Source organism: Merops nubicus, unplaced genomic scaffold (assembly GCF_000691845.1).
Source record: "Merops nubicus isolate BGI_N331 unplaced genomic scaffold, ASM69184v1 scaffold20073, whole genome shotgun sequence".
Taxonomy (NCBI): Eukaryota; Metazoa; Chordata; class Aves; order Coraciiformes; family Meropidae; genus Merops; species Merops nubicus.
This window is the reverse complement of record NW_008599814.1, coordinates 1-23,203: the sequence shown is the minus strand read 5'-3', so window position 1 is coordinate 23,203 and position 23,203 is coordinate 1. Positions and strand designations below refer to the sequence as shown.

The following is a 23,203-nucleotide window of genomic DNA, read 5'->3' as shown; positions in this document are numbered from 1 at the left end:
TAAAATGTTTTGCAGCAGAATGGATGCTTACACTGCCAGATTGGGTCAGTACAGCTCAGCAGTGAGTTTAAATGCCACATGTCATGTTTTAATTGCTTAAGTGTCTGGGGCTTTTTATACTGGCCCTAATTGTATGTCAAACCCAACTAAATCTTAAGGACAGAGACTTGATGCCAAAAACTTCCTTCTAGCTCTGACATACTGATACTGGGCCATTATTGTTTTCAGTGTCTGCTTTTTTATGATGTGTGTAACAATACTACTCCTGCAGAGGGTTGTACAAACTACTTCGTATAGGTGAAGTAGAATGATGCAGAGGCAGGATCTTTGATTTCCAGACAGTAAGGGGTAGGGGCAGGACAATGGATCTGAGCGTGCACGGAGGGGGAGACAATAGATTTTTACAGGAGCATGTAAAAGGCTATCCATACTGATCTCTCTTCCAAAACTGTGTTTTCCCCACTGTGCTGGAGTAGGCATGATGTTTCTTTCTGTTGTTTTATTACAGCAAAAAAGAAGATCAGGACCAAGTGGAAGGTAAGGAATGGCATAATGTTAAACTTCAGGGGTTTTTTTTAAGTGCCTGATTAGCAGCAGAGTTAGATGTAGGAAGCTGATAACTTCTAGCTGCCACTGAAGGGTGATCAAAACTTCAGTTACAAAATCACTGATGGTTTTTGCATGTGCAGGCTGAGATTGAGTATTCTGAACTTCTGTGAATGGCGATTTAACAGAGATTTCTGAGCCAGTATTGAACATACTAGATAGGGATTAAATGAAGGAACTGGAAAACAACAGTTGGAGAATGCACTTTGGATACTGGAGACAGTCAGTGAGAGGCTGTGGTACAAGCAGGAATTAATTAGCCCACTACAGATCACTACTCAGCTGTGCTGAGTGATTCTCTTTTTACAAACCATGATAATACAGCTCTGAATGCCACTGCAGTGTGCTGTGGTGTGGTGTAATACCCTATGCTAGCTGGAAGTAACACAGTATGAGGCCTCTCTCATGGGTCTGGCTGTGTCCTGAGTTCCATCTCCTCTGCTGGCTGTGTGAATATGGGCTAGCAGCAATTTCTCTTCTGTGCCTCAATTTTCCCATCTAATAACATAATACTTCAGGAATAATAACAAAATTTAGTTGACTTTCTTTTTTTCTGCCATTTTTCCTCAGAATGTATTTACTGTTTGTTGCCTATTCTGCTCTTTGAAGAGATTCTGCAAACTTCTCCTACACTGATGTGAAATTCTGCAGACCAAAACAGTTATTAGAAGTGCTTCTAGCTGTAGTGTGACACATGATGCAAAATTTGCATTTGTACTACAAAACAACTGAGAATATTTTTCCTTATGTGTCCCTTTTTAAGTATAATGGGCTATTTGAGCTTGTGGTTTTGGTTTTTTTTTTTTGCTATTGATGCAAGCTTGCTTTATGGCTACCTTTGTTACAACACTGATACAGCTGAAATACAGTTTCTGAGCTGCTGCTTTTGGTTAGATCTTTTGCCTTCAGCATTCCTACACATCACTAGATCCACGTGATTCAGTTAGTAGGCATAAATAAGAACAGTGTGGGAATCCTCAGCTTTAAAAGGGAAAGCGTTTTATCCTGCTTTTCCAACTTATGTGATGAGACTGTGAAGAAGGTTTATCAAACATTTTCAAGACTGCTTTACTGTAATTATTCCAGTTTCCAGTTCAATTTAGAATAGCATTTTTCTTTCCCCCCAGCAGTTTTAGAGTTACTTGACACTCTAGTAGTTCTTCTGTCAAATCTAGAACAGTGAATTTTGAGACTGTTTGTTTGTTTGTTTTTAACTTCAAGTTTTTCCATGGAGAAGAAGTTGTTGATCAGGGGAAGGAGTAACAAATTAGCATTACTCTCTTTCTTAGCCTTGTGAGATTGGCATTGGTTTTTCTGCCAGGAACCACAATCACAGGCTTGAGCATCAAAGGACTTGTGAATTCTCAGCTGCACTCAGATGACAGATGATATGTGATTTGTGGTTATTCTGGGTTACTAATTTCAACAGAAATTTTCTTAATGTGGAGGAAAGAAAGACTTTTTACAGAAATGAAATTTCTTCAATCATTTGATTAAACCCTCCAATTTTCTGCAGTACTATTTTATATGAAAACTTAACATAAGGAGTTAGCTTATCTTCTCACAATCTTTTGCCTTCAAGCTGCTGGGCTGTATGTTCAAAGAACGTGAGTTCTAAAAAGGTAGAAGTTCAGTCAATAATTTACCCTTTCTTTTACAACTGGTTCTTCAGTTTACCTTTTTAGCTGTAAGCCACTGGTCTCATATTTCCATTTCCCCCCCTGCTCAGAAATTTTTAATAACTTGCCTGAGGAAAGGCTGAAGAGGGGAGATTGCTGTGTCTGATGTCCAGTTGGATGACAATCTGAAGATACATTCCTGGAGACAGTTTTTGATGACAGGGTGTTGGTAGCAGTGAAAGTAAATTTAGGTACAATTTGGCAGCCTGCTGAGGAATGGAAATGTTTCTGTAATCTGTGTACTGGACATGTGATATTGTCAGGAAGTGGCACAATGTGAGGATTACAGATGACTGTTTCACAAGACTATAGGAATACTCTGCATTATGTGTCCTTAGTCAGGTTTGTTGCTTCTTGTGCAATGATTCTACCCAGCGGGTTTTTTCTTGACTGCAGAAACCTCTGATAGTGAATATTCCACAGTGGTGAGAATGCCCAAGGCAGCTGAGCTTGAATGGATTTTTTCACTGAATGAAGAGGAGAATGAAATTGTACGCAGTGAATTTTATTATGAGCAGGTGAGGTCTGGAGAAAGAGAGTCAAATACCAGCATTTCCCTGGAGAACTACCTCAATACCCACATTTGTCTGTCTTTCCTCAAATTGTCAGGCTCCCAGCTCTTCCTTGTGTATTGCCATCCTTAGCCTGCACAGTGACAGCATAGTGTGTGGCCACCAGCTGATAGAGCACTGCTGCAAGTTGTCCCAGGGGCTCACTAATCCTGAGGTGGATGCTGGTCTCCTTATGGACATCATGAAACAATTGCTCTTCAGTGCCAAAATGATGTTTGTAAAAGCTGGAAGGAGCCAGGATCTAGCTCTCTGTGACAGGTGATTTATCAGATGTTCACTAGCACGTATTGAGGTATTGTCGAGACCATTACACTTTTTTGGGGAAGTGGAGGGTGGGAGAATGTTTTTGTGATTATTCTGTGGACATTTTAAACAAGAAGAGAAGTTGATAATGTTAGAATAATAGTTCAAATTGTAGAAATTCAAGTAACAGGACTACATAATAATTACTGCTAGAATTCTCAGAGTAGGGAGAAATAATTTGCAAAGACTGAGGTAAATATTTTACTTCTGATACTTTGTATCTGCTTTCAGTATATTTAATCTTCACTTCCTGAGAACGAGTATTTTACACTTTCCTCAAGTTTTGTCTTACAGAGCTTGAGATGGCAGGTTGTAAGAAATTTCACATGTACTATTTTGATGTAGTAACATATCTAGTGTTTGCTATCAGCATCTGACAATGTTCCTCTGGACATGGAAAAAAGGAGAAAAAAAAAATAGCCTGAATTTGTTTTCTTCTAGCTATATCAGCAAAGTGGATGTGTTGAATATTTTGGTTGCTGCTGCCTACCATCCAATACCATCTTTGGATCAGATTCTTCTCCCTGCAGCAGTAACAAGATTAAGAAATCAGCTTCTGGAAGCAGAGTACTATCAACTAGCTATAGAGGTAATGACAGGGGAGGGATGTCAGTGTTATTAATGCTTCTGCAGTGGCTTTTGGTTTTCTCCTTCCTGAGTTCAGATGGATGTGATGTGTGAAATGTACAGTATCTAAACAGCTAAAAACTGGGGTTTTTAAACAAGGGAGAACTAATTTTCTGAACACTAGAAAAAAAAATCTGAGGAAGTCCTGCTGTGGAGCAGGCTGCTTAAGGGAAGCACAGGGTCTTCTTTCCTGGAACAGTTAACATTGGAATGGGCTAACTGCAAGAAAGTCATTAAATGGAGTAATCTTGCTTCCAGTAGAAGGTCTGAGACATGCGTTTTCACAGGGCTTTATCTGAAGCTTGTATGTTTGATTTCATTTGTCTGTAATCCCACAGCAGACGTTAGTAAGGCACCTTTCTCAAGCATTTACTTGAAAGTCAACAATGGTGGCAAATCTGACTATCAGAGCTTGTGTGGTGTGTCATCTCCTGTCTTCATCCTGCTCCCAAGATTTTAGTGAACCTCTGTTTCATGGCATTGCCATTTAAGAACAGGATTAGAGTTTTTAAGGGGTAATAAACAGCAGGAGTAGATGATTTCTTTGAATAAAATAGATTTATGTTTAAGGGCAGCTGGTCTACTAAAGAAAATCAGGAATAAATTTGATCAGCAGTTATGTGAAATAAAAAGTTTCATGGTGGTTCATGAAGCATCTTCTGGTTTTTGTTTTTAAACCACAAAACTGATGAATTCTGCTTTGTAAAAATCATCTGCTTTAAAAAAGCAGAAGTGAAAATGTCCTGAGTTTTAAAACTGCTGAAATGAAATCTCCTAGATAAATAGTGGCTTAAATTTGTGCCATAAAAAATACTTCCGCATTTGGTGATCATGGGTGTTTTGGTAGTTGGCATCTTGTGCCAGTAATATAGAAATAATCTGCATGATACTTTCATTTTATTGTTTTGGTTTTAATGGGGAATGTTCTTTAGGAAGTGAAAGATTACAATCACGGGCTACATGATCATAGAATCATTAAGGTTGGAAAAGACCTCTAAGGTCATCAAGTCCATCTGTCAACCCAGCACTACCATGAGCACTAAACCATGTCCTGAAGTACCACATCTACACATTTTTTTTTTAACACCTTCAGGGATGTTGATTTCACCACCTCCCTGGGCAGCCTGTCCCAATGCTTCACCACTCTCTCAGGAAATAAATCCTTCCTCTTCTCCAGACTAAACAACCCCAGTTCCCTCAGCCGCTCCTCATAAGCCATGATCCCCAGACACTTCACCAGCTTCATTGCCCTTCTCTGGACCTGCTCCAGCACCTCAGTGCCTTTCTTATACTGGGGCACTCAAATAATAAGCCAGTGATAAGCCAGTTTTCCTGTTTTCTATACTGGGACTTGGTTGCAATGTTAACAAATTATTTTGAATTTAGGTTTCTACAAAATCTGGGCTGGATCCAGGTGGAGCATGGCATGCTTGGGGCATGGCTTGCCTTAAAGCTGGGAATTTAAGTTCAGCAAGAGAGAAGTTTAACCGATGTTTAAAGCCACCTATGGATCTAAACCAGCTGAACCATGGCTCAAGGTTGGTCCAGGATGTGGTACAGTACCTGGAGTCCACAGTGAAGCCCATAGTCATTGCGGTAAGAGTCTTCTGTCCTGTCTGCTCTGAACAGCTTCAGCAAAGCCAGCTAACAGTGTTTAATACACATCTTATAGCAATGCATGTTACAGTATCAGGTATTGGGGCTTTTTCCTTTGCCATGATTGCCTATTGCAAGCAATGTTGCTGAGAAATTTGTTAGCTGTTTCATCACAGTGAGTTGGTGGCTAAGAACTGGATCATAGGATTTTATTTTAATTTGAGGTGGCAATTTATAGTAATTAGTGGAGGGGTGTGGTAGTTTAACTCCAGGCATCAACTGAGCACTGTGCAGCTGCTCACTCGCTCCCTGCTACCCCTCAGTTTATATACTGAGCATGTTGTTCAGTGGTATGGAATATCCTTTTGGCTAGTTCAGGTCAGCTGTCCTGGCCATGCTCGCTCCCAGCTGCTTGTGCATCTGCTTGCTGGCAGAGCATGGGAAACTGGAAAATCCTTAATTTAGCATAAGCACTACTTAGCAAAAACTAAACATCAGTGTATTGCCAGCATTCTCACATTAAAGCCAAAACACCAGCTATAAGGAATAAAATTAACTCTGTCCCAACTCAAAAGCGAGGGGGAAGAAGCTGTACTGGTTAATATGTTATTACTGTCTGAGGAAACTAAACTTATGTTGTAATGCTGTAGTGATGCCATTTTTCTACTTAAACTCTGATAACTTTGCAGGAACTCAAAGGAGAATTTACAAATGCTGTCCCACCCTTTTTTCCTTGTCAAAAGGGATTATACATGGTTTGGGATTAGCTCTGAAAGTTCTGATTAAGTGTTTCTGATTAAGCTGTTGACAGTGGAGTTATGTTTAAATAAGCTTCCTCTCTGTCCCTGGAACCAGCCATGCTAGCTACAGCAACATTCAGCACCTCTGTTGATAGCAGGGTTCCAATATAATGTTTATAAAAAGCATGACTAGATTCTCACCCCTCTAAAGTGATATCTCTTCCAAGGCCATGTTGGATTGGGTTTTGAGCAACCTGATCTAGTGGGGGAGGTGGCCCTGCTTATGGCAGGGGGGTTACAACTAGATGGCCTTTAATGACCCTTCCAACCCAAACCATTTATGAGTCTATCTATTTCAAAAACAACAATAACAGAAATGTCTTGGGGCTGAATGACAAGATCTGACTGAAAAGAACATTCTCCTCTTATCACCTATCCCTGGTTCTCTGTTTTAACGGCAGGATGATGATTACTTTGCCACACTGAGGGAACTTGAAGCAACACTGAGAACGAGAAGTCTGTCTCTGGAGATGATGTGTGAGGGGAAGATTCAGCACAACAGCTACTATCAAGAGTGCTTGTTCTATTTACATAGTTATGGCACTAATCTGGCAATAATAAGCTTTTACATGAGGCATGACTGTATGAGAGAAGCACTGCTTCACTTGTTAAATAAGGTGAGTAATGTAATTTCCAGTCACCTAAATGGAAATTTAAAAAAATAGCTAAGAGGACTTCAAGGCTAGTCTAAGATGGTAATGAGCATCATGCAGCATTCTGGGTGTTTTTCTGCAATCCTATATGTTGCACTAACTATCCAGTGGCTGACAAGAATTCAGTGACATGAAAAAACAACTTTGATCTTTTCATCTTATGTTTAACCTCTCTTCCCCATTGTGTTGAAACAGTGGCTTCTAGAGAGGAAAAGGTGTGTGCTTTTTTTTTTTTTTTTAATAGAGGTCCTGTATCAATAGTACTTGGTGTTTTTTCTGCAAAGCTGAAACCCTGTGACTGTTGTCATACAATTCAGAAGAGAGGAAGGTTTTGAATTCCAACATGCCAATAGTACTAGACACTTCACTCTCTATCACAGTGGCTATGTCTCTTGGTATTGTTTGTTGAGTCAGCACCCACACGGTAACACTAACTGTTAAGAGTATAAGGGAATACAGTATCATGTCCCAGAAGACTGAAATCTGGGGAAGACAAAAAGTTGTCTTCATGTCTCCCTTAGGAAAACTGCATAATAGAGGAAGGCTTAAGAATATCTGGAGAAAACAGTTCTGTTGATGCTAAATTATAATTAAACCTAGAAATTATTCCAGCAAGGTTCTCACTAATTCATTAAGGGTGCTTCTTAGGAGATGTGGAGGAGATGTGAATCTATTACATCTCACCAACTTGAAAGCTGGTAAGTGTGTGGGGGTTGGTTTGTTTGTTTTCTTTTTTTTTTGTTTCTGTGCTTGTTTGATTTACTGATTTGTTTTTAAATTATTATTTCAAGTTTTTCTTACTGAGAAGGTACAACCTGAAATATCAAATTCCATTACCTTTAGTCTGCTTATGAGTTTTACTGGTAGAAAATTGTCTTGTCAGCTCTGCTTTCTCATTGTATCATTACTCGTTCTGAGCTCACGTACTCATCTGCATATTAAATTTGCTCTTCAAATGTGTCTTTTATATACTTAAAACAAAAAATTTAAATTTAAAGAAAAGTTGGACATTTTTACAATATTTGTGGAAATAACTTCTCTAGTTAAATAGCAGACTTTGAAAATACTCTAGACATACAATTTGATGTCAAGGTTTCACACAAGGAGATGGTCAGAGAGGAAGGTTTGTTACCTTAAAGCTGTAAGGTACCAGGCTTCTGCTGAAACATTTTCCAGTTGGTTAGTTGGAAATATTTTGTGTACACAGGCTTTGTAGCTTGTATTTTACTCAGATTAAAAAAAGTCCATATCGTGTCTTTAAAACACTTGTTTGTTGTCACACATGCTGTGTTCCATGGTCACATTGATATGTGAGGCTGCATTTGTGAGACCATAGTCAGGGAGTCATGGAAAGTAAATAACCCCCTCAGCTCACTACCTGTGAGGTTTCATCGGAACTACTGTACCTGCTTTTGAGTTCCCTAGTACAAAGCAGACATTGTCAAAGTGGAGCAAGACTAATGGAAGGGTGACTAGAGGACTGAAGCAGATGATACACGAGGTGAGGGATAGAGCCAGGCTTTTCCAGCTTGAAGAAGAGAAGGCAAAAGGAGATCTGTGTGCTCTTTTCAGCTACCAAGTGGGTGATTATAGAGAAGATAGAGCCAGGTTTATCTCACATCTGCATGGTAAAAGGGTAAGAGGCAGTGGACACAATTTGGAACAAGGGAAATTCCAACTGGTTATCAGGACAAGGATTTTTTGCAGTGAGAATATGTAGACATGGGAGCTGAACCCCAGAGAGGCTGTTGAATTGCCCTACTTGATCATACTCAGAACTTGACTGGACAGGCCCAGAACAGCATGACCTAACTTGGAAGCCGTTCTCTGAATGAGAATTTGAACCAAATGGCTTCTAGAGATCCCTTCTAACCCAAAATATTTATTAATTTTATTATCTCTGTCACTTAATTCCTTTATCTTATAGAAGGAAAATCAAAAGACCACAGTGGCTTTGCTTCAGACTACCTTTCTGATTTTTGTGTAGGAATCCCCATCGGAAGTGTTCATTGAAGGGATCTTCATTCCAAGTTATGAAAGTGGAAAACTGCACATGCTGGAAAACTTGCTGGAAACCATTGATCCAGGATTGGAGAGCTGGGGAGTCTACCTGATTGCAGCCTGCAAATACTTGCAGAGAAAGAACTACTACCATATTCTCTATGAGGTGCAACAATTCATGAAGGTAAGATGGTGGTCAGTGCCATCTCATTCAGTGAAACGTTGAACGCTGTCAGACTTTTGAGTATTTACTTTGGTGTAAATCCGCATGATAGAAAAGTATATTTTTGCTAATTTCTAATCCTAAAGAATGGATAGAAAGGCATTAGACAAAGGCTGACTTGCTGCACATTTGTCAGGGATCTGGGTGCATTGCATTAGCTTAACTGCTGTTTTAAAGACAGGGCATTGCCTCCTTTGTGTGAGCACTTCAGTACAAACTGTGATTAGTGAAGGTGATGTACTTTGGTCAATTTTAGTGTTCAGTGTATTTCTTCTAGGATCATGTTCGTGCTGCCATGACCTGCATTAGATTTTTCACTCATGGAGCAAAGTCTTACACTGAACTGGGAGGCAAACAGACATGGCTCCTAAAGATCAAGGACCATCTCAAAGTCTATCTGCAGGAGGTCTCCAGAAGTTCAGGAAGGAAAAAAATGGCATTCACTTTTCGGAAGAAAATGTCTGCTACAGATGTCTCCAGGTATCCCTAAACAAGAAGCTAAGTTATACAAAAGGGGAATTTCTGGATTTTATAATATTTTTTTTTTTTTCATCAGTTGTTGTCTTTAAGTTGGCTTTAGCTAACCCGTGCTAGGTCTGCCTGACCCAAATCTGACTTTTATGTAATTGCAAGTATAAGATTCCCATTATCTTTCCCTCAGCAACCCAAACCAGCAGATGAGAATGGATTCTGCCAAAAATATCTGTCTATATATTGTCTACCTTCCTTTAATTTAAAAGAAAACAGTACAGGAAGAGCTAGCTATACATCAATCCACAAAGTTTCTTACTTTCACTCTTGCTTTTCGCTCCACAAAACAAGCAGCTTTGTGGTGCTTAGCTACCTACTGGGGCTGACTCACAACATTCAACTATGTACAAGTTATAGGTGGCAGACATAACTGAATCCCCCTGTTCAAAAGCTGAGGTGTAAATTTAGCCAGATCCCTCTTCTACTTGGTCTTTGGTCTTTTATATCTTGTTTTTTCTTTTTTCTTTTGGCTAGACTTATACTTAAAGGTGGAGGGGAGTGTGTGTGATGAGGTAGAAAAGAGGGCACAGATATTTATTTGGGATCTTTACTATTTATTTGGATTTGGGGTTTCTTTCTTTATTTTGGGGCTTTGACTTTACTTTGGGAAATAGTCAAATTTTTTTTCTCTGTCTAGGCACATCAATACAGTTGATCTGCAGATGGAAGTCACAAAGTTCCTGCATCGATGTGAGAGCTCAGGAACCTCTCAAATGACAGGTTCCTCCTTGCCCACGCTCTTTGGAAACAATAACATGAAAATGGATGTTGCTTGCAAGGTACTTACAGCTCTTTCAAACACAGCTTTACTTTTCATCTCCAGTACAATCTTGATACACAGGTTGAACCATTTGTTGGTTGTAGTAGCCTCTTGTGTGTTTTGTGGGCAGATTAGCTCTGTGCCTGTGCAAACTGGCCTCTGGTCAAAATCTGGAAATGCATTGTTATTTAACTGTATGTAATGAAAAAGGAATGTGCATCCCCACACTTGTCTGCCTCTCCTTTCAGGTCATTTTGGAAGGCAAAAACATTGAGGAGGGGTTTGGGATTGCATTTAGAGTCCTTCAGGTATGGAAAAACTGGTGTAATAAGCACAATTATTACAAAAGTAACTCCTGCAAGCAGGGATTGTTTAAGCAAAAGACTTTTTTTTTTTTTTTTTTTTTTTCCAACATGTCTTTTAATCCACCAAAAGGAAAGCCTTTTTTTGATAAAAGTCACTAGTTCAAGTTTTAAATGTCCGTGTATTTGAAGGAAGCTTGGCAAGGAAATTTCTTCTGTAGCTTTACTCATGGCACGATCAGTCTGCAGCTTTTATTTTCTCTTCCTTCATATGGGAGGTGTACATTGATCAGTTGCCTGCTGTTTCTCTGGGTACACAGAGGGTGGCTGCTGGTGAGGTGGCTGGAGGAATATAGTAGAAACTTGCCAAGAGAGGAAGAAGTGGGTGGGGACCTAGGAAAGATCTCTTGTCAGAAGAAATAAAACCAATTTTTTTGTCGCTCCTGAAAAGGAGACGGTAACAGTGTTATTGAGCAAAACTGAGTTTTACTAGTCTGATTATAGAAAACCTTTAGGCCAGCCCAGAGCAGCAATGACTAGAAAATCAGAGGCCCCCCAAAAAGCTCCGACTTTTTGGAGCGTGGTGTGATATTTCGTCCTTCGGAGAGATTCTCAGTTGTACAGGCTCCCTGTGAGAAAACCTGCTGAGAACATTTAAACGGGACATCAGAGCAATATCTTACCTTTAGGACTTCCAGCTGGAGGCTACAGAAGTGTACAGCAAAGTGGCCAAGCAGCTGGTGAAGCAGCAGAAGTACAGTGAGATCCGGCAGCTCCTCAAGTGTGTCAATGAGTCTGGAGTTGCAGCAAAAAATGATGGGGATAACATCATCCTGAACTGTCTAAATGAGTTCAAGAACATCCCTGCTGAGGTAAATCTTTTGACATAAATGTGGTATATACAATACAGCCTACAGGGAAACCGACCTGTGGTGCCTGTGGTGCTCTTCTAGTGAGTCCTTCCCGTCTTCTGGTTTTGCGTTGTTTCAAGATGGGAGTGTGTGGTTTGTATTATGCAAGTTACAGCCCTGTTCCTACCCTGCACTTCCCAAATGAGTACCCATAATGGGGAGACAACCTTTGCTTTGCTGGATCTTGCCAGATGCTGCTGACTGGAGTGGGAGATGTTCCCTTCAGTGAGGCTTCCCTGGCTAACACAGAAGATGTGGGGAGGCAGATATCTCCTGCCTCCACAGGAAGCAGTTTTAAGATTCCCTTTGCCTACTACAGCATCTTTTTCATCCCAGTGAGGGAAGGGGATCATAGAATCATAGAATCTGTCAGCATTCAGAGAGATGCCCTCTCTGAAGTTCTAATAATCAGACTAGGGGACACAGTACACCCCTTGGGTCAGAGTGGGCCACGGGGCCAACTCCTGCTGGGGTGTGGAGACCCTACAAGTTCATTTCATGCAACATGAGCCATGTCTGTGGGGACTCACAGGCTCATAGCATTCCCTAGGGATACCCCACAGACACGGCAGGCAGGAGAAGCTGTGGTAAAGGGAAGAATGGGACTTTGTGTTCTCTACATCTGCAGCACTGTCAGCTGGGATAATGTAACCATCTAGCTGTGACCTCAGCAGCCTTTCCTCTGTGCAGGGGTTTGGTCCCTGGTGGGGCAAATGTTTGCAAACTGTAGTTGCTGCAAATGTGAACATCTTTTCCCTTCTTTGGATGCAGGATCTTGATAATCTGATTCAGGATATGGACAGTGATGAAAACAAGGTAAGTAAAAGCAGAGGAACTCCTTTAGCAGGAGCTAAACAGACCAGTCTTAGTCAGCAGGCTGCATGCTCTCTTTCACCATCTTATCTCTCTTCCTCAATCAAGCCAAAGTTTTGAAGGCCACTTCCTAGATTGTAGAAATCATAGGGAAGTCTTCAAGGCTGTGGTGTTTGTGACTGTAGAGCTGTGACATGAAGGTACTGATGGATGTTATTCCTATTAGTTCCTTGACAGTCCTCAGGATGAGGGCCAGGCTTTTGTGATAGCAGGAGGAAAAGTTTCAGAGAGATGCATTGGTGGGTTTGTTGGCTTTGTGATCCAGCTTTTCACATAGGCACATCTAAGTTTCTAGTAATGGCAGACAGCTAATGAGGATCAACATACCTCCAAGATGACCATTTCAGTTTATGCTGTTTTTTTCTCCTAGAGGAAGCAAAGCCTGAACTAGCTGGTTTCTTTGTTAACTTTCATGCCAGCCAAGCCACTGGAGAGTTACAGAATAAATATGTGAATTGTAGCTGCAAGTTTATAGATGAAGGGGCTTTGGCTCAGCTTTTGTGGTTAGTTGTAGATCATGAGTGGCATATCTGTGAGTATAATATTGAGATTTGTGGCTGTCCTCTGTCCTGCTCCAGCAACCAAGCTCACTGTTGTATGTAGATTGAAAAATGGGCTTTTCATTCTGCCTTTACGTAGTGTCTTTGCTGTGAGGGTGGTGAAACATTGGAACAAGCTGCTCAGAGAGGTGGTATAGGCCCCATCCCTGGAGACATTCAAGGTCAGACTTGGTGGGGCTCTGTGCTCTGATCTAGTTGGGGATGTCCCTGCTTACTGCAGGGGGGGTTGGACAGATGACCTTTAGAGGTCCTTCCAACTCAAAGCGTTCTATGATATATCACTGAAAGATGTGAGCTGTTTTAGAACCAACAATGGAAGAAAAGGGCTGGTTTAGACTCTCTGCTGTGAGGATATGGTAATTTCATGCACGAGATAGGATTGTTGATGCTAATTCCATGCTGGTACAATAAAGGAGGTTCCACAAGAGACAATAAAATACAGCTGTCTATCAGTCTTCAAAATTGGGATCTGCTCCATGCCATACTCTGCAGCATAATATGCTGCTGCTACCTTGTACAGCATGCATCTGAACTAGGCATGTTCCACGAATCCTAGCTTAAGCTTGTCCTGTTAGCTTAGTGCAGCTTTCTAACCAAGTTCTGACCGCCTCTCCTGCTTCAGATCCAGGCCTACGTGATGTGCAACAAGCTGCGTTCTGCCTACCTGGTCTCGGTGAGGCAGGAGAAGACACGAGCGGTGCAGCTGGTCCAGCACGTGCAGCAGCTGGCCGAGAGCAGCGGGGACGATGTGGTGAAGGCCATCTGTGCCCAGTGGCTGGCTGTGCACCAGCCCAAAATGAGGAATCGGCTTCCCCAGGGCGCTAGGAAGTAATACGTGATTGAAGTTCACCATCAACAGAAGGGGAGGGCTTCAAGAGAGCTTAAAGGTGTGTGGTTCAGCAATCTTTTGGGAAAATCGAGTCTCTTGACTATGTTGGTGGCAAATGGATGCTGCTCATGTGCCTCTGGTGAAGGGAAGGACACTAAATTACAAGTGCCAGTCCTGTATTTTGACAAACAGTCACTACCTCAGGGTGTTTTTTTGGCTATCTTTTTGAATGGGGGTAGGGTGGGTGAGTGGAGCAGTTTCAAACTGAACAAGCAAGAGTTTAGGTGTGTGGAAGAGAGCACTTTTGTTTCTGGTTTGGGTTTTATTTTTGTTGTTTGGGTTTTTTTTTAGAAAGGCACTGAACTTCATGGTGGGTTTTCTTTTATTTTTAATCCAGAAAACCTATATAGAGAGGACAGAAAAAATCTCAACTCAATGTAGCCTAGATTATAAAACATTTTGTGATTATGGGTTTCCTGTAAACTTTTTCAAGATTGGAGAGATCTTTTACAAAGACTGAAACTCAGATTATTTTTTTTTTAAGTCTGTATACAAACCATTGCTACTTTTTTTTTCCCTTCTCCACCAGTACAATGTGCCCAATTTCTTTAGTTCATTTGAAAAAGTAGGAACTGATTCTTCATGGCGGATTTCTACTTAACAGTCACATTGTCTGATGTATGCCATACATATGGCACTTGATACCTTATTGAATGGATGAAGTTACTTATAAAGGCCATATCCTGTAAGGGGAGGACAAAGGGAAAACAGTCCTTTAAAATAATTGAAAAATCACATACCTCTTTCTCCACCAAATTGTTGCGATGCAGATTTATCACTGAACAGTTGCCAGCAAACTTGAAGTTCTTCATCAGGTGTAACAGAAAATATGGATAGAGGAGTCTGTGGTAGAATTCAACAGGCAGACTGTATACCTGTCACACAGGTATTTATTTGTTTCTTACCAGAATAATCTATCCCTGGCCTGTACAATAGAACACCAGACTAAAGTTTTATGAACTGGACGTGCTCTATAGATGATGTTAACAGGCTTTGCTCTAAAAGTGTTCGATTAACTCAGTTTTATGAAAAAGCAGGAATCTTTGTGTAATGGCTTTGTTCAGGGATGCTGAAAAAAGCGGCTGCTTCTCTGCAGCTGTAACTGGGACAGGAGAAATGGGCAGAATGGTAGACAGTAGTAGGACCTTCAAAGAAAAACAGAACAAAACATGGCACTCAACAGGTCTGTGTTTGCTGTTTACATGTGTTTCAGCACAAGTAGGAAAACTAGTTCACTTTTTTTGTTAAAAAGTTTAGTTACTTCAAAACAAACATGTTTTCTCAAGTATAGTATAAATAGTTTTAGTATATAAAATAATTGAGACTGTCAAATCTGAGTTTTGCACTATCCCAAAGCTCACTGTAGTGACAGAACAGGCTTCCATGGTGTTGGGAACGACTCGGGCCATCTCCTTTAGTGTTTCATGAGCAGTGCCCCACTGACACAAACACCTCTCTCGGAGCTGCTCTGCTCACTGGAGCAGGGCTCAGAATGTCTCAGAGCAAAGCAGTCAGAAATGATCACGTTTAGCTTTCAAAATCTTCTGACCACAGATTTGCATGATCTCATTAGCGAGCAGTACTAATGAAAGCTGCTTTTGTTTCCTTGGCCAGACTGACCTAGCTTTCCATCAGATTACAGCCATTAGGCTAAACCTAAAACGTGATGCTGTCCATGCCTTCCATCATTTCCAAATTCCTAATTGTGGGGAGGAGGTTTTACTGTGTGTGTTTATCCAGACCTGCACTGATGTGTTGTAACATCTACTTTTCTGCTCGAGTTCCTTCAGCTGTGTAGAGCATGGAGAGTGGAGTTTGCCATGCAGACCAGTCAGTTCTGTACCTGCCTTTCTTCCTGACCTCTTTGCACTGTACCTGCTGCACTTTATATAGTGGTTGTTGTAATTTGATGTTCTTAACGTGGAATTGTAGGGATATTTCTCTTACCAGCAGAACTGGAATTTTGATCCTGACTAACTGCCTCGTGTCATGAATAGTGCAATTATCAAGGGACTTTGAGATTTTGAGCATCAAAAAGGGATTGAGTACTGCCAGTTAAAAAGACCTCCTATATTAATGACCAAGGCTTGTTTACAATTAAAAAAGAGAATAAAGTATTATGACTGTTAAAGTATCTTCTGTTAGCATATCTTCTGCTTGCTTTTTATCTCAGCACAGCTGGGGAATCTCTGTCTAGATGTGCATTGTACCTGTGGCTATGCTTAGCAGAGTCATTAGAAGGGGGAGAATTGTTCTGTCTTGCAAAGTCTGTCTGCTACAGTGTCCTAAGCATTTAGATGAACTGGAATATCATATCTTTACAAGTTCTCCCAGTAGCTAGTTCAGCCTCATACATGGACTCACAGACCAGTAATCCTCTTCAGAGAGCTCTGCAAGTTGATCTAACTCTCCCTTACAAGCCTCCCTTTAAGACAGCTAAATGAGCTTTAGTTTCCTCGTTTTACACATCAGCCTAGAAGAAGGTGTAATGACTTCCCAAGGTCAAACAGAGTGGGTGTGTCTCCGTGGAAATGTGTAGTTATATTTCTTATGTTATGTCTACAGACAGACTTCTATGAGAAGAGTATTGACCTGAAGGGCAAAATACCTCAGCCTAGAGACTCTTTCTGCATTTTTAAAAAATGGTTTCTATTGCTCCTGAAAGCTGCTTTCAATGCTAGGTAGCATTCTCCTGGTACATTGTCGTTGTGCATTTAGCTTCATATTCAAGATGAAGCATGAAGAGGGAGGGGAAAAAGGTACAGCAACAGGGAGAAACACAAAGGGACTTCAAAATGTTACCCAGACCGAGTTCTCTGCATTAGTAAGGCAGGTGCAGATAACAGCAACACCAAGTAAACTGATTCAGTATTTCTGAAGGAAGATAGTCTTCTGTTGTAAAAGGAATGGCTTTATTTTGTATTGCTCAGAGGTAGCACAGGACTTATCTGCATAGATAGCATCCAAGCAGAAAGAATTAATCATAAAATTAGCATTTGTTGCCCAAAACTGGCAGTTGGTCACAGTGACATGCTCATATGCAAGTACAAAAACTTCCAGTGTTTTTTTCAGAAGCAGAAGATAACTCTTATGAGCTGTGGGACTTGTTTCCTAACTGCCTAACTCTTTCAGAAATCTCTGATTATGGATCATCCCCTAGCACTTTGCACTGAAGTAGCAGTAGAGTTCTAAGGGAGCAGTCCCATCACTACATGGGCTGACCCAGCTGCCTTTTGGCAGTGCAAAGGCTCATTTCACCATAATAACAAGATGGTCCTGACCTCTGCTTCAGCTACATAACCCTAGGTAGTTTGCTGTTATTTAAAGCTAAAGTCTCAGCTGAAGTTGTTTAATTTTTTTATTTTTTTTTTACACAGCTGAGATGTTCTTTACTCATCCTGCTCTCTTTTCTAGGTTTTAAAGTCATCCAAAGTGCAGCTGAGGGGCATATCACAACAAAGTTTACACCATCTTTGCTCAGTGCTTCATAGGAGAGAGATTAATTTTTTAAAATGAGATAACTTGCCTACATACACTTGCAACACTCCTGCAGCTCTTAACCTCCCAGTCACCTGCACTGAGACCTGGGTTCTCAAAAGATAATCCAGCCCTCAGTTAAATTACTGCCATCAATGGGCATTTGGGGCCAAGATACTTTGGTGACTAGGGGCTGGCTTCTTACAGAGAATATATACAGAAAAGTAATGGATTCCAATTTAAAACTTTACCTAATGCTTGGCACAAAGAGGCCAGCACCTGTTTCTGTGTGCTTGAGAGCATTGGTATTGCATGTAATTGCCAGAAAATCTAATATCCTAAAGTACTTACACTCTGCCAGGTCAAATAGTAGGAACTGAAGATAACCTCATAGATCATAAGTTTAGAGTCCTACCTTTTTAATATTACTGTTAGAAGAAAAGAAAACCAAACACCTTAAAAGAAAAAAAAAAAAAAAAAGGTAATTCTTTGTTACTTCATAGTCTAAACCTAAGACTGCAACCTCCATTTCTATTCTAAAGCCAGAAAACTACCTCTGGCTGTTTTGTGAAATACCAAGCAAAGGTCACTCGTTGTGTTGGAACTCTAATTCTCTTGCTAGGAAGGGGCACTAATTGCTCACAGATCTTGATCCTGAAGTGTAATATTCCAGAAATTCGTATTAGATTGTGTCCATAGAGCCATCACGAGGGCAGCTGAGTATCAGGATTCTTGCCTTGAGGTGTCTCGGCAGCGCTCTTCCTGGGAGGAGCATTGCTGGGCTCAGCCAGGTACACACTTGAGGTCTGCACTGCTCAGTCCCACTGGATGTGGAGGAGCTCACAGCTCACATTCCAGAGCTTCTTCGCTGTCTCATCATCCCGACCCCGTGGAGATACATATGCTGGCTGGCAGTCACTGTAAGAAAAATACTTTTTATGCTTCATGTCAAAGATCTCCATCTGCATTAGCACACTGAAATGTCTGTGTGTCTGGTTTTTATCATCTTAACTTCAAGACCAATTGAAGAAGGGTGGGAGGCTGTCCAGCAAATGAGCAAGAGTTGGTGCTAAACCACCTTGAGAAAGCTTTTCTTACAACTGGCCAGGGAAGAGTCTTCTCCCAAGGCACCAAGAACTGACAAGCAAGTCTTAGCTCTGTCTGTTGTCTCAGCTTTTAAAGAAACATACATATGCTCTACTCTATACCTGTCAGCATACCTTCTCATTAATGCACTGAAAAGGGCTACAAATGCTAACCAGGCTTCTTCGGGAGCACCTTTTCTAGCAAACATTACAAAAAGATCAATCCTACAACCCTGCATTCTAAACTATTTCCCCTACTGTCTTGCCATTGCATGGAAGGCAAAGCTGCCCCAGAGTAATACTACTGTAAAAGCCACGTATGGTTATCCTCTGAACTGTGGCTCCTTCCTTCTCAGCTCCGGCAATGGGACAGCACTCTGTCTGCAACAGGGATCATGTGTTCTCTTCTGTGATGCTAGAGACTGCAGCAACATGGCCGTTTAAGAAAACAGAAGAAATTGCATCTTGTAAGGTCTTTGTCCAGCCTTGCAGTTTTAGAGCTCCAATGCCGAGTCTCTGATGTTCCTGAAATGACTCTGATGGACTCCATTTGTCTTGCTGTGGCATGCAAATTCTTACTGCCTCTACTTGTGCTTTATATTCTATTGCCCAGAAAGTGAAAAGGATTTTAGGCTAGTCCAATGTAAACTGTAAATTACTGTTGAAGCTACTTAATTCTCAGCAGGTCCAAAACTCCTTTCTTTTATGAGTTTAAAATCCACCGAAGTTTTCTGTACTCCAGCACATAAATGCTCCATTTATATTCTGGGACAGACAGCCAGGGAAGATTAAGACCTCTATTTATATATTCAAGTCTGATTAAGGTGGTACAGACTCCCAAGTGAGGATCAGACAGAGTCATTACAGAGACTAATCTGGTCACATATCACAAGAGGAAAGCTCTGAAAAGACAAAAAGGCTCCAGCAGTATCCATGTGAAGAGAAAAGAAAAAAAAAAAAAAGACAGCATCTGCTCAAATGGCAGTCTTCAGATCTAGGATGATGATACTCAGAACTGCTCTGGGCTGTAGTTTTGGTGAGGGGAAGAGGCATGACTACGCAGGCTCCTTGAGTCAAAGGAGTCCAGAAACAACAGGGTCTGGAGCGGGAGTTACACAAGACAGTTTCTAGGACAGAGTGATAAGCATTCCAGGTATCCCTCCCAGCTGATGGGTCTTGTCAAGCTGGAGAATCAAGCTATTTTGTCATGTGTCAGTCCTGAAAAATCTCATCACTTAGGTCTGCGGCACCATCAGCCCTCCCAGCTCCCTGGGAGCACAGCCCCCTTCTGCTCCAGTGGGGTAAAAACTACGAAGAGAACCAAAATGGTCTATCCCAGGATTGACTCAAGTGACCTCATTAACTAAACAGCTTGACTACAAAGTGATTTACTGGAGTCTTAAGCAGATCAGGATTAGAGCTCTGAGCATGTGACAGGCATGCCTACACTTGGAGTACCGTGATATTCCTGGCACTAAAGGACCTGCTGTTGTGTGAAGTGTTGCACAGGTCAGGGTTTTCTTCTAACACGATAGCCGCTGCCACAGACCTGGAAGGGGTAATGCTCCAATATTTGTCACCCTCAATCTTATCAGCTAGCCTCTTGCCAAGTTCCTTCTTAACAAAGAATGACAGTAATTCTCATTTCCCCACCCAATGAGGTTGCCTTCCACAGAATATCACTCCACCTGAAGTTTGCACCCACCTGAAATACTGTCCGGTCACAGAGTCTAGTTCCTCTGCTACTGCGCAATAGATGCTGGTCTGAGCTCCTTCCCAAGGTGTCTTCAGGAGGAATGAGAGCATCTTCCACAGCCACGTCATTATGAATGAGTGCCGGACCAGCTCCGAATGGACAGAACCAGGATGGAGAGCATTTGCTGTGACTTTGGTGCCTATGGCAAAAGAAAGTAGTTCAGGACAACTCTGCATGCATCAACCTGCCTTTAAACAACAATAAAAAAAAAAGGTAACACGTAATTATCTACAGGTAGAATTAAGGAATAACTGAACTGATGAGTCCATGGACGGATACAAGGAGCGTAACTGAATTGCTCTGTAGGCACTGCTGGCTGGAGCACGCCCTGCTCTATTCCAAACACTGCAGTCACTGCGTGCCTTCTGCAGAACAACACGCTTGAGGGCCTGGGTGCTAAACCAGCAGCAATTTCCATCAGGCTGTTGAGAACACCAACTTCTTTTGATTTCCTGCAATACTAATTTCCTAGAGAAGCCACTGTTTTTGTTCTAGTAAATAAACTTAAGTAGTATTTTTATTTATTTATTTATTTATTCAGAGAGGGGCTGAATGACATGGCTGAGACAGATGTGACTTAAGAGGTAGTGTCTAGCCCTACGCTGCCTTTTCACAGGCCACCGAGATTTCAGGCAGCTGGGTATGCGTTATGTTTTCTGTTGGAGGCTGCAAGTGTAGTTCAGCTCCTGTTTTTTCAGCTTCCACCTGCATACCACAGGTGTATGTGTAGATGCAACTGGTTTTTGACAAGCACCAAAGAAAAATGGCATTCATTCAACTGTGCCAGGCTACTAAACTCCTCTGCCCTGTTGTAAAGATAACCAATGTTTTAAGTCTTCTGGAGATACTTTCTTCCTGCAAAGAGCTGTCAGTGACCCTTGCCTCAAACCACTGCATTCCTGCATAGTCCATTTCCAGACCTGTCTTCAACCCACTCTCCTCATTCACCATGCTTAAAAGCCAAGGGGAAGAGCACTCTGCCCTCCTCTGGGACTTGCCTTGCAGCCGCCTCGCCAGCTCTCGGGTGAAGAGCACGTTGGCCAGTTTGCTGTGACAGTAGGCAAGGCCACGGTTGTAGCACTTCTCCCCATGGAGATCATGGAACCGGATTCGGCCTCCGTGATGAGCCAGGGAGGACACGTTCACTATGCGGGCTGGGGCAGACTGCTTCAGACGCTCCACCAAGAGGAAGGTCAACAGGAAATGACCTAAGGGTGAGAGGAAATGCCATCCTTCTCTGAAGGGTTCCCTTTCTGGAATTTCAAAGTACTTATGATGTTTTACTTACATGTTGTATCTTACTGCTCCCCTCAAGTCCAGGGAAGAGAAGACCCCCAAGAATCAACAGCTAAACTTTTCTTGGGCCATTAAGTTCTGCTCCTCAGCTTCAAAAAGCTGGAGCTCTCATACATTTCAAATGTCCCAGGTAGCACATACAGGTACTTAAACTGGGTCCATGGTAAGCAAATACATTGCATTGCATCTCCAGAATTCTAACTCTGGCTCTCCATCCTTCCCCCAGAAGGAAGGATGAGGAAGAGAAAACCTAAAAGCAGGCTTTTCCTCTGGTGTTTTGCTACAGATAGTGAATGCAAACATGACTCTACTGGCCTTACCAAGATGATTGACTCCCAGGTGCATCTCAAAGCCATCAGCAGTCTTGGAGTAAGGGCATAACATTACCCCAGCATTATTAATGAGAATATGGAGTTCCTTCTCCTCTGCAAGAAACAACAGACAACCTTAATAAACAGGGAAACAGAGACCGAAGACAGACTATAAGGTGGCACAACTCAGCCAAAAAGCCCACGACTGCCTGAGTCGCAGCCACATGGCCTCAATAAAATAAGTCGCCTACTACAAAGTAGCTGATGGCCTGTGACAAGCCCCTGCTGTGAACCACGGTCCCCAACACGTGCAGAGATACACACATCAGCGATTTGGCGCTGGCTAGAAGAGCAGACCGCAGTCCTTGGTAAAATTTCCTCACTGAAAAGAAGGATCTAGAGACAGTACCTGCTAGAAATTTCTCAGCAAACTCCCGGATGGATTTCGTATCAGCCAAGTCCAGTTTCTTCACAATGACTTGCTGGTTCCCTGTCTCGGCTCGGATTTCACTGGCTGCAGCTTCTGCCTTGGCTATGTCTCTGCAAGCGACAATCACCCTTGCACCTGCGAGGGGGAAAACCAGCAGGAACAGAAGCTGAGATCACTGGAGGACACTGGATGATCCAGGCTACCACAAGCAGGCTGACTATGCACAGCACTTATAAACAACGTGCTGTTTCTTTAGGGAACTGCAGTCTGTCGGGGGAGCAGCTGGGAGGAACAAAGCCTCTCCTACTATGCTGTGTTAGCTCTCATCCCGCCCAAAGCTGTTTTCAGATCAGGAAAATGCACATCTGAAGTAATTCGGCCTAGGGTCTCCCAGGATAATGTTCCCACGCGTGTGTCCCACAGCACTGGTATGATAGGATTGTATCTGCCTTTATAATGGGAACGTCACGCCAGAAGCACACGAAGATACTTGAATTCCAGCCAGTGTGGATTGTGACAGGTAGTTTAATCTCCTTATGTGTTACCCAAAAAGCATCTAAATCAAATTAGCTTGGAACACGAATAATTAAAGCATTGGCATTTCCCAGCTTGACACAAGCAGAACCCAGCGACAGCAGGAACTCCGCCAGCCCTCTCAGAATAGGGGCAGTGCACAGCATTTTCATGTCAGGACTGAGACCAGTTGAGGAACTGGGGACTTGCACCTCAGTGGTTGCAGCCTCTGGAGGAGCAACACTTGGACTAACTCGTCTGAAATAACTTCGGAATCCAATTCACTTAAGAAGTAAGCGTAAGCCCCCTCCCTTGGACACAGAAAAGGGGGTGCAGGCACCAGCTGCCTGCCGGAGGAGGCTGATGACTTGCCTCTCCGGGCGAGGTCTCTGGCGGTCTCCTTCCCGATGCCTGTGTTGGCTCCTGTGATGATCGCCACCTTCCCCTCC

The 23,203-nt window shown here is 42.1% G+C and overlaps 2 protein-coding genes across 2 annotated transcripts in view; one reads left to right on the top strand and one right to left on the bottom strand.

The window, feature by feature from the left end:
* The window catches only part of ZFYVE26 (zinc finger, FYVE domain containing 26), a 48,311-nt gene extending 34,482 nt beyond the window's left edge, over nucleotides 1–13,829 (top strand). Inside the window, 13 exon segments of the mRNA XM_008937533.1 lie at nucleotides 509–537; nucleotides 2,682–2,803; nucleotides 2,895–3,115; nucleotides 3,602–3,749; nucleotides 5,174–5,383; nucleotides 6,585–6,800; nucleotides 8,824–9,021; nucleotides 9,338–9,540; nucleotides 10,229–10,370; nucleotides 10,600–10,659; nucleotides 11,343–11,525; nucleotides 12,336–12,380; nucleotides 13,620–13,829. Of these exon segments, the coding sequence (XP_008935781.1) occupies nucleotides 509–537; nucleotides 2,682–2,803; nucleotides 2,895–3,115; nucleotides 3,602–3,749; nucleotides 5,174–5,383; nucleotides 6,585–6,800; nucleotides 8,824–9,021; nucleotides 9,338–9,540; nucleotides 10,229–10,370; nucleotides 10,600–10,659; nucleotides 11,343–11,525; nucleotides 12,336–12,380; nucleotides 13,620–13,829 (1,987 nt within the window).
* A 4,141-nt stretch (nucleotides 13,830–17,970) lies between these two features.
* On the bottom strand, nucleotides 17,971–23,199 carry LOC103770278 (retinol dehydrogenase 12-like; the record flags this gene model as incomplete). The annotated part of the gene is made up of 6 exons (XM_008937534.1): nucleotides 17,971–18,281; nucleotides 20,154–20,343; nucleotides 21,203–21,412; nucleotides 21,821–21,925; nucleotides 22,221–22,376; nucleotides 23,127–23,199. Coding segments are annotated over 6 exons (837 nt in total), but the record flags the coding sequence as incomplete, so codon positions are not given.
* Between the last annotated feature and the right edge of the window lie 4 nt (nucleotides 23,200–23,203).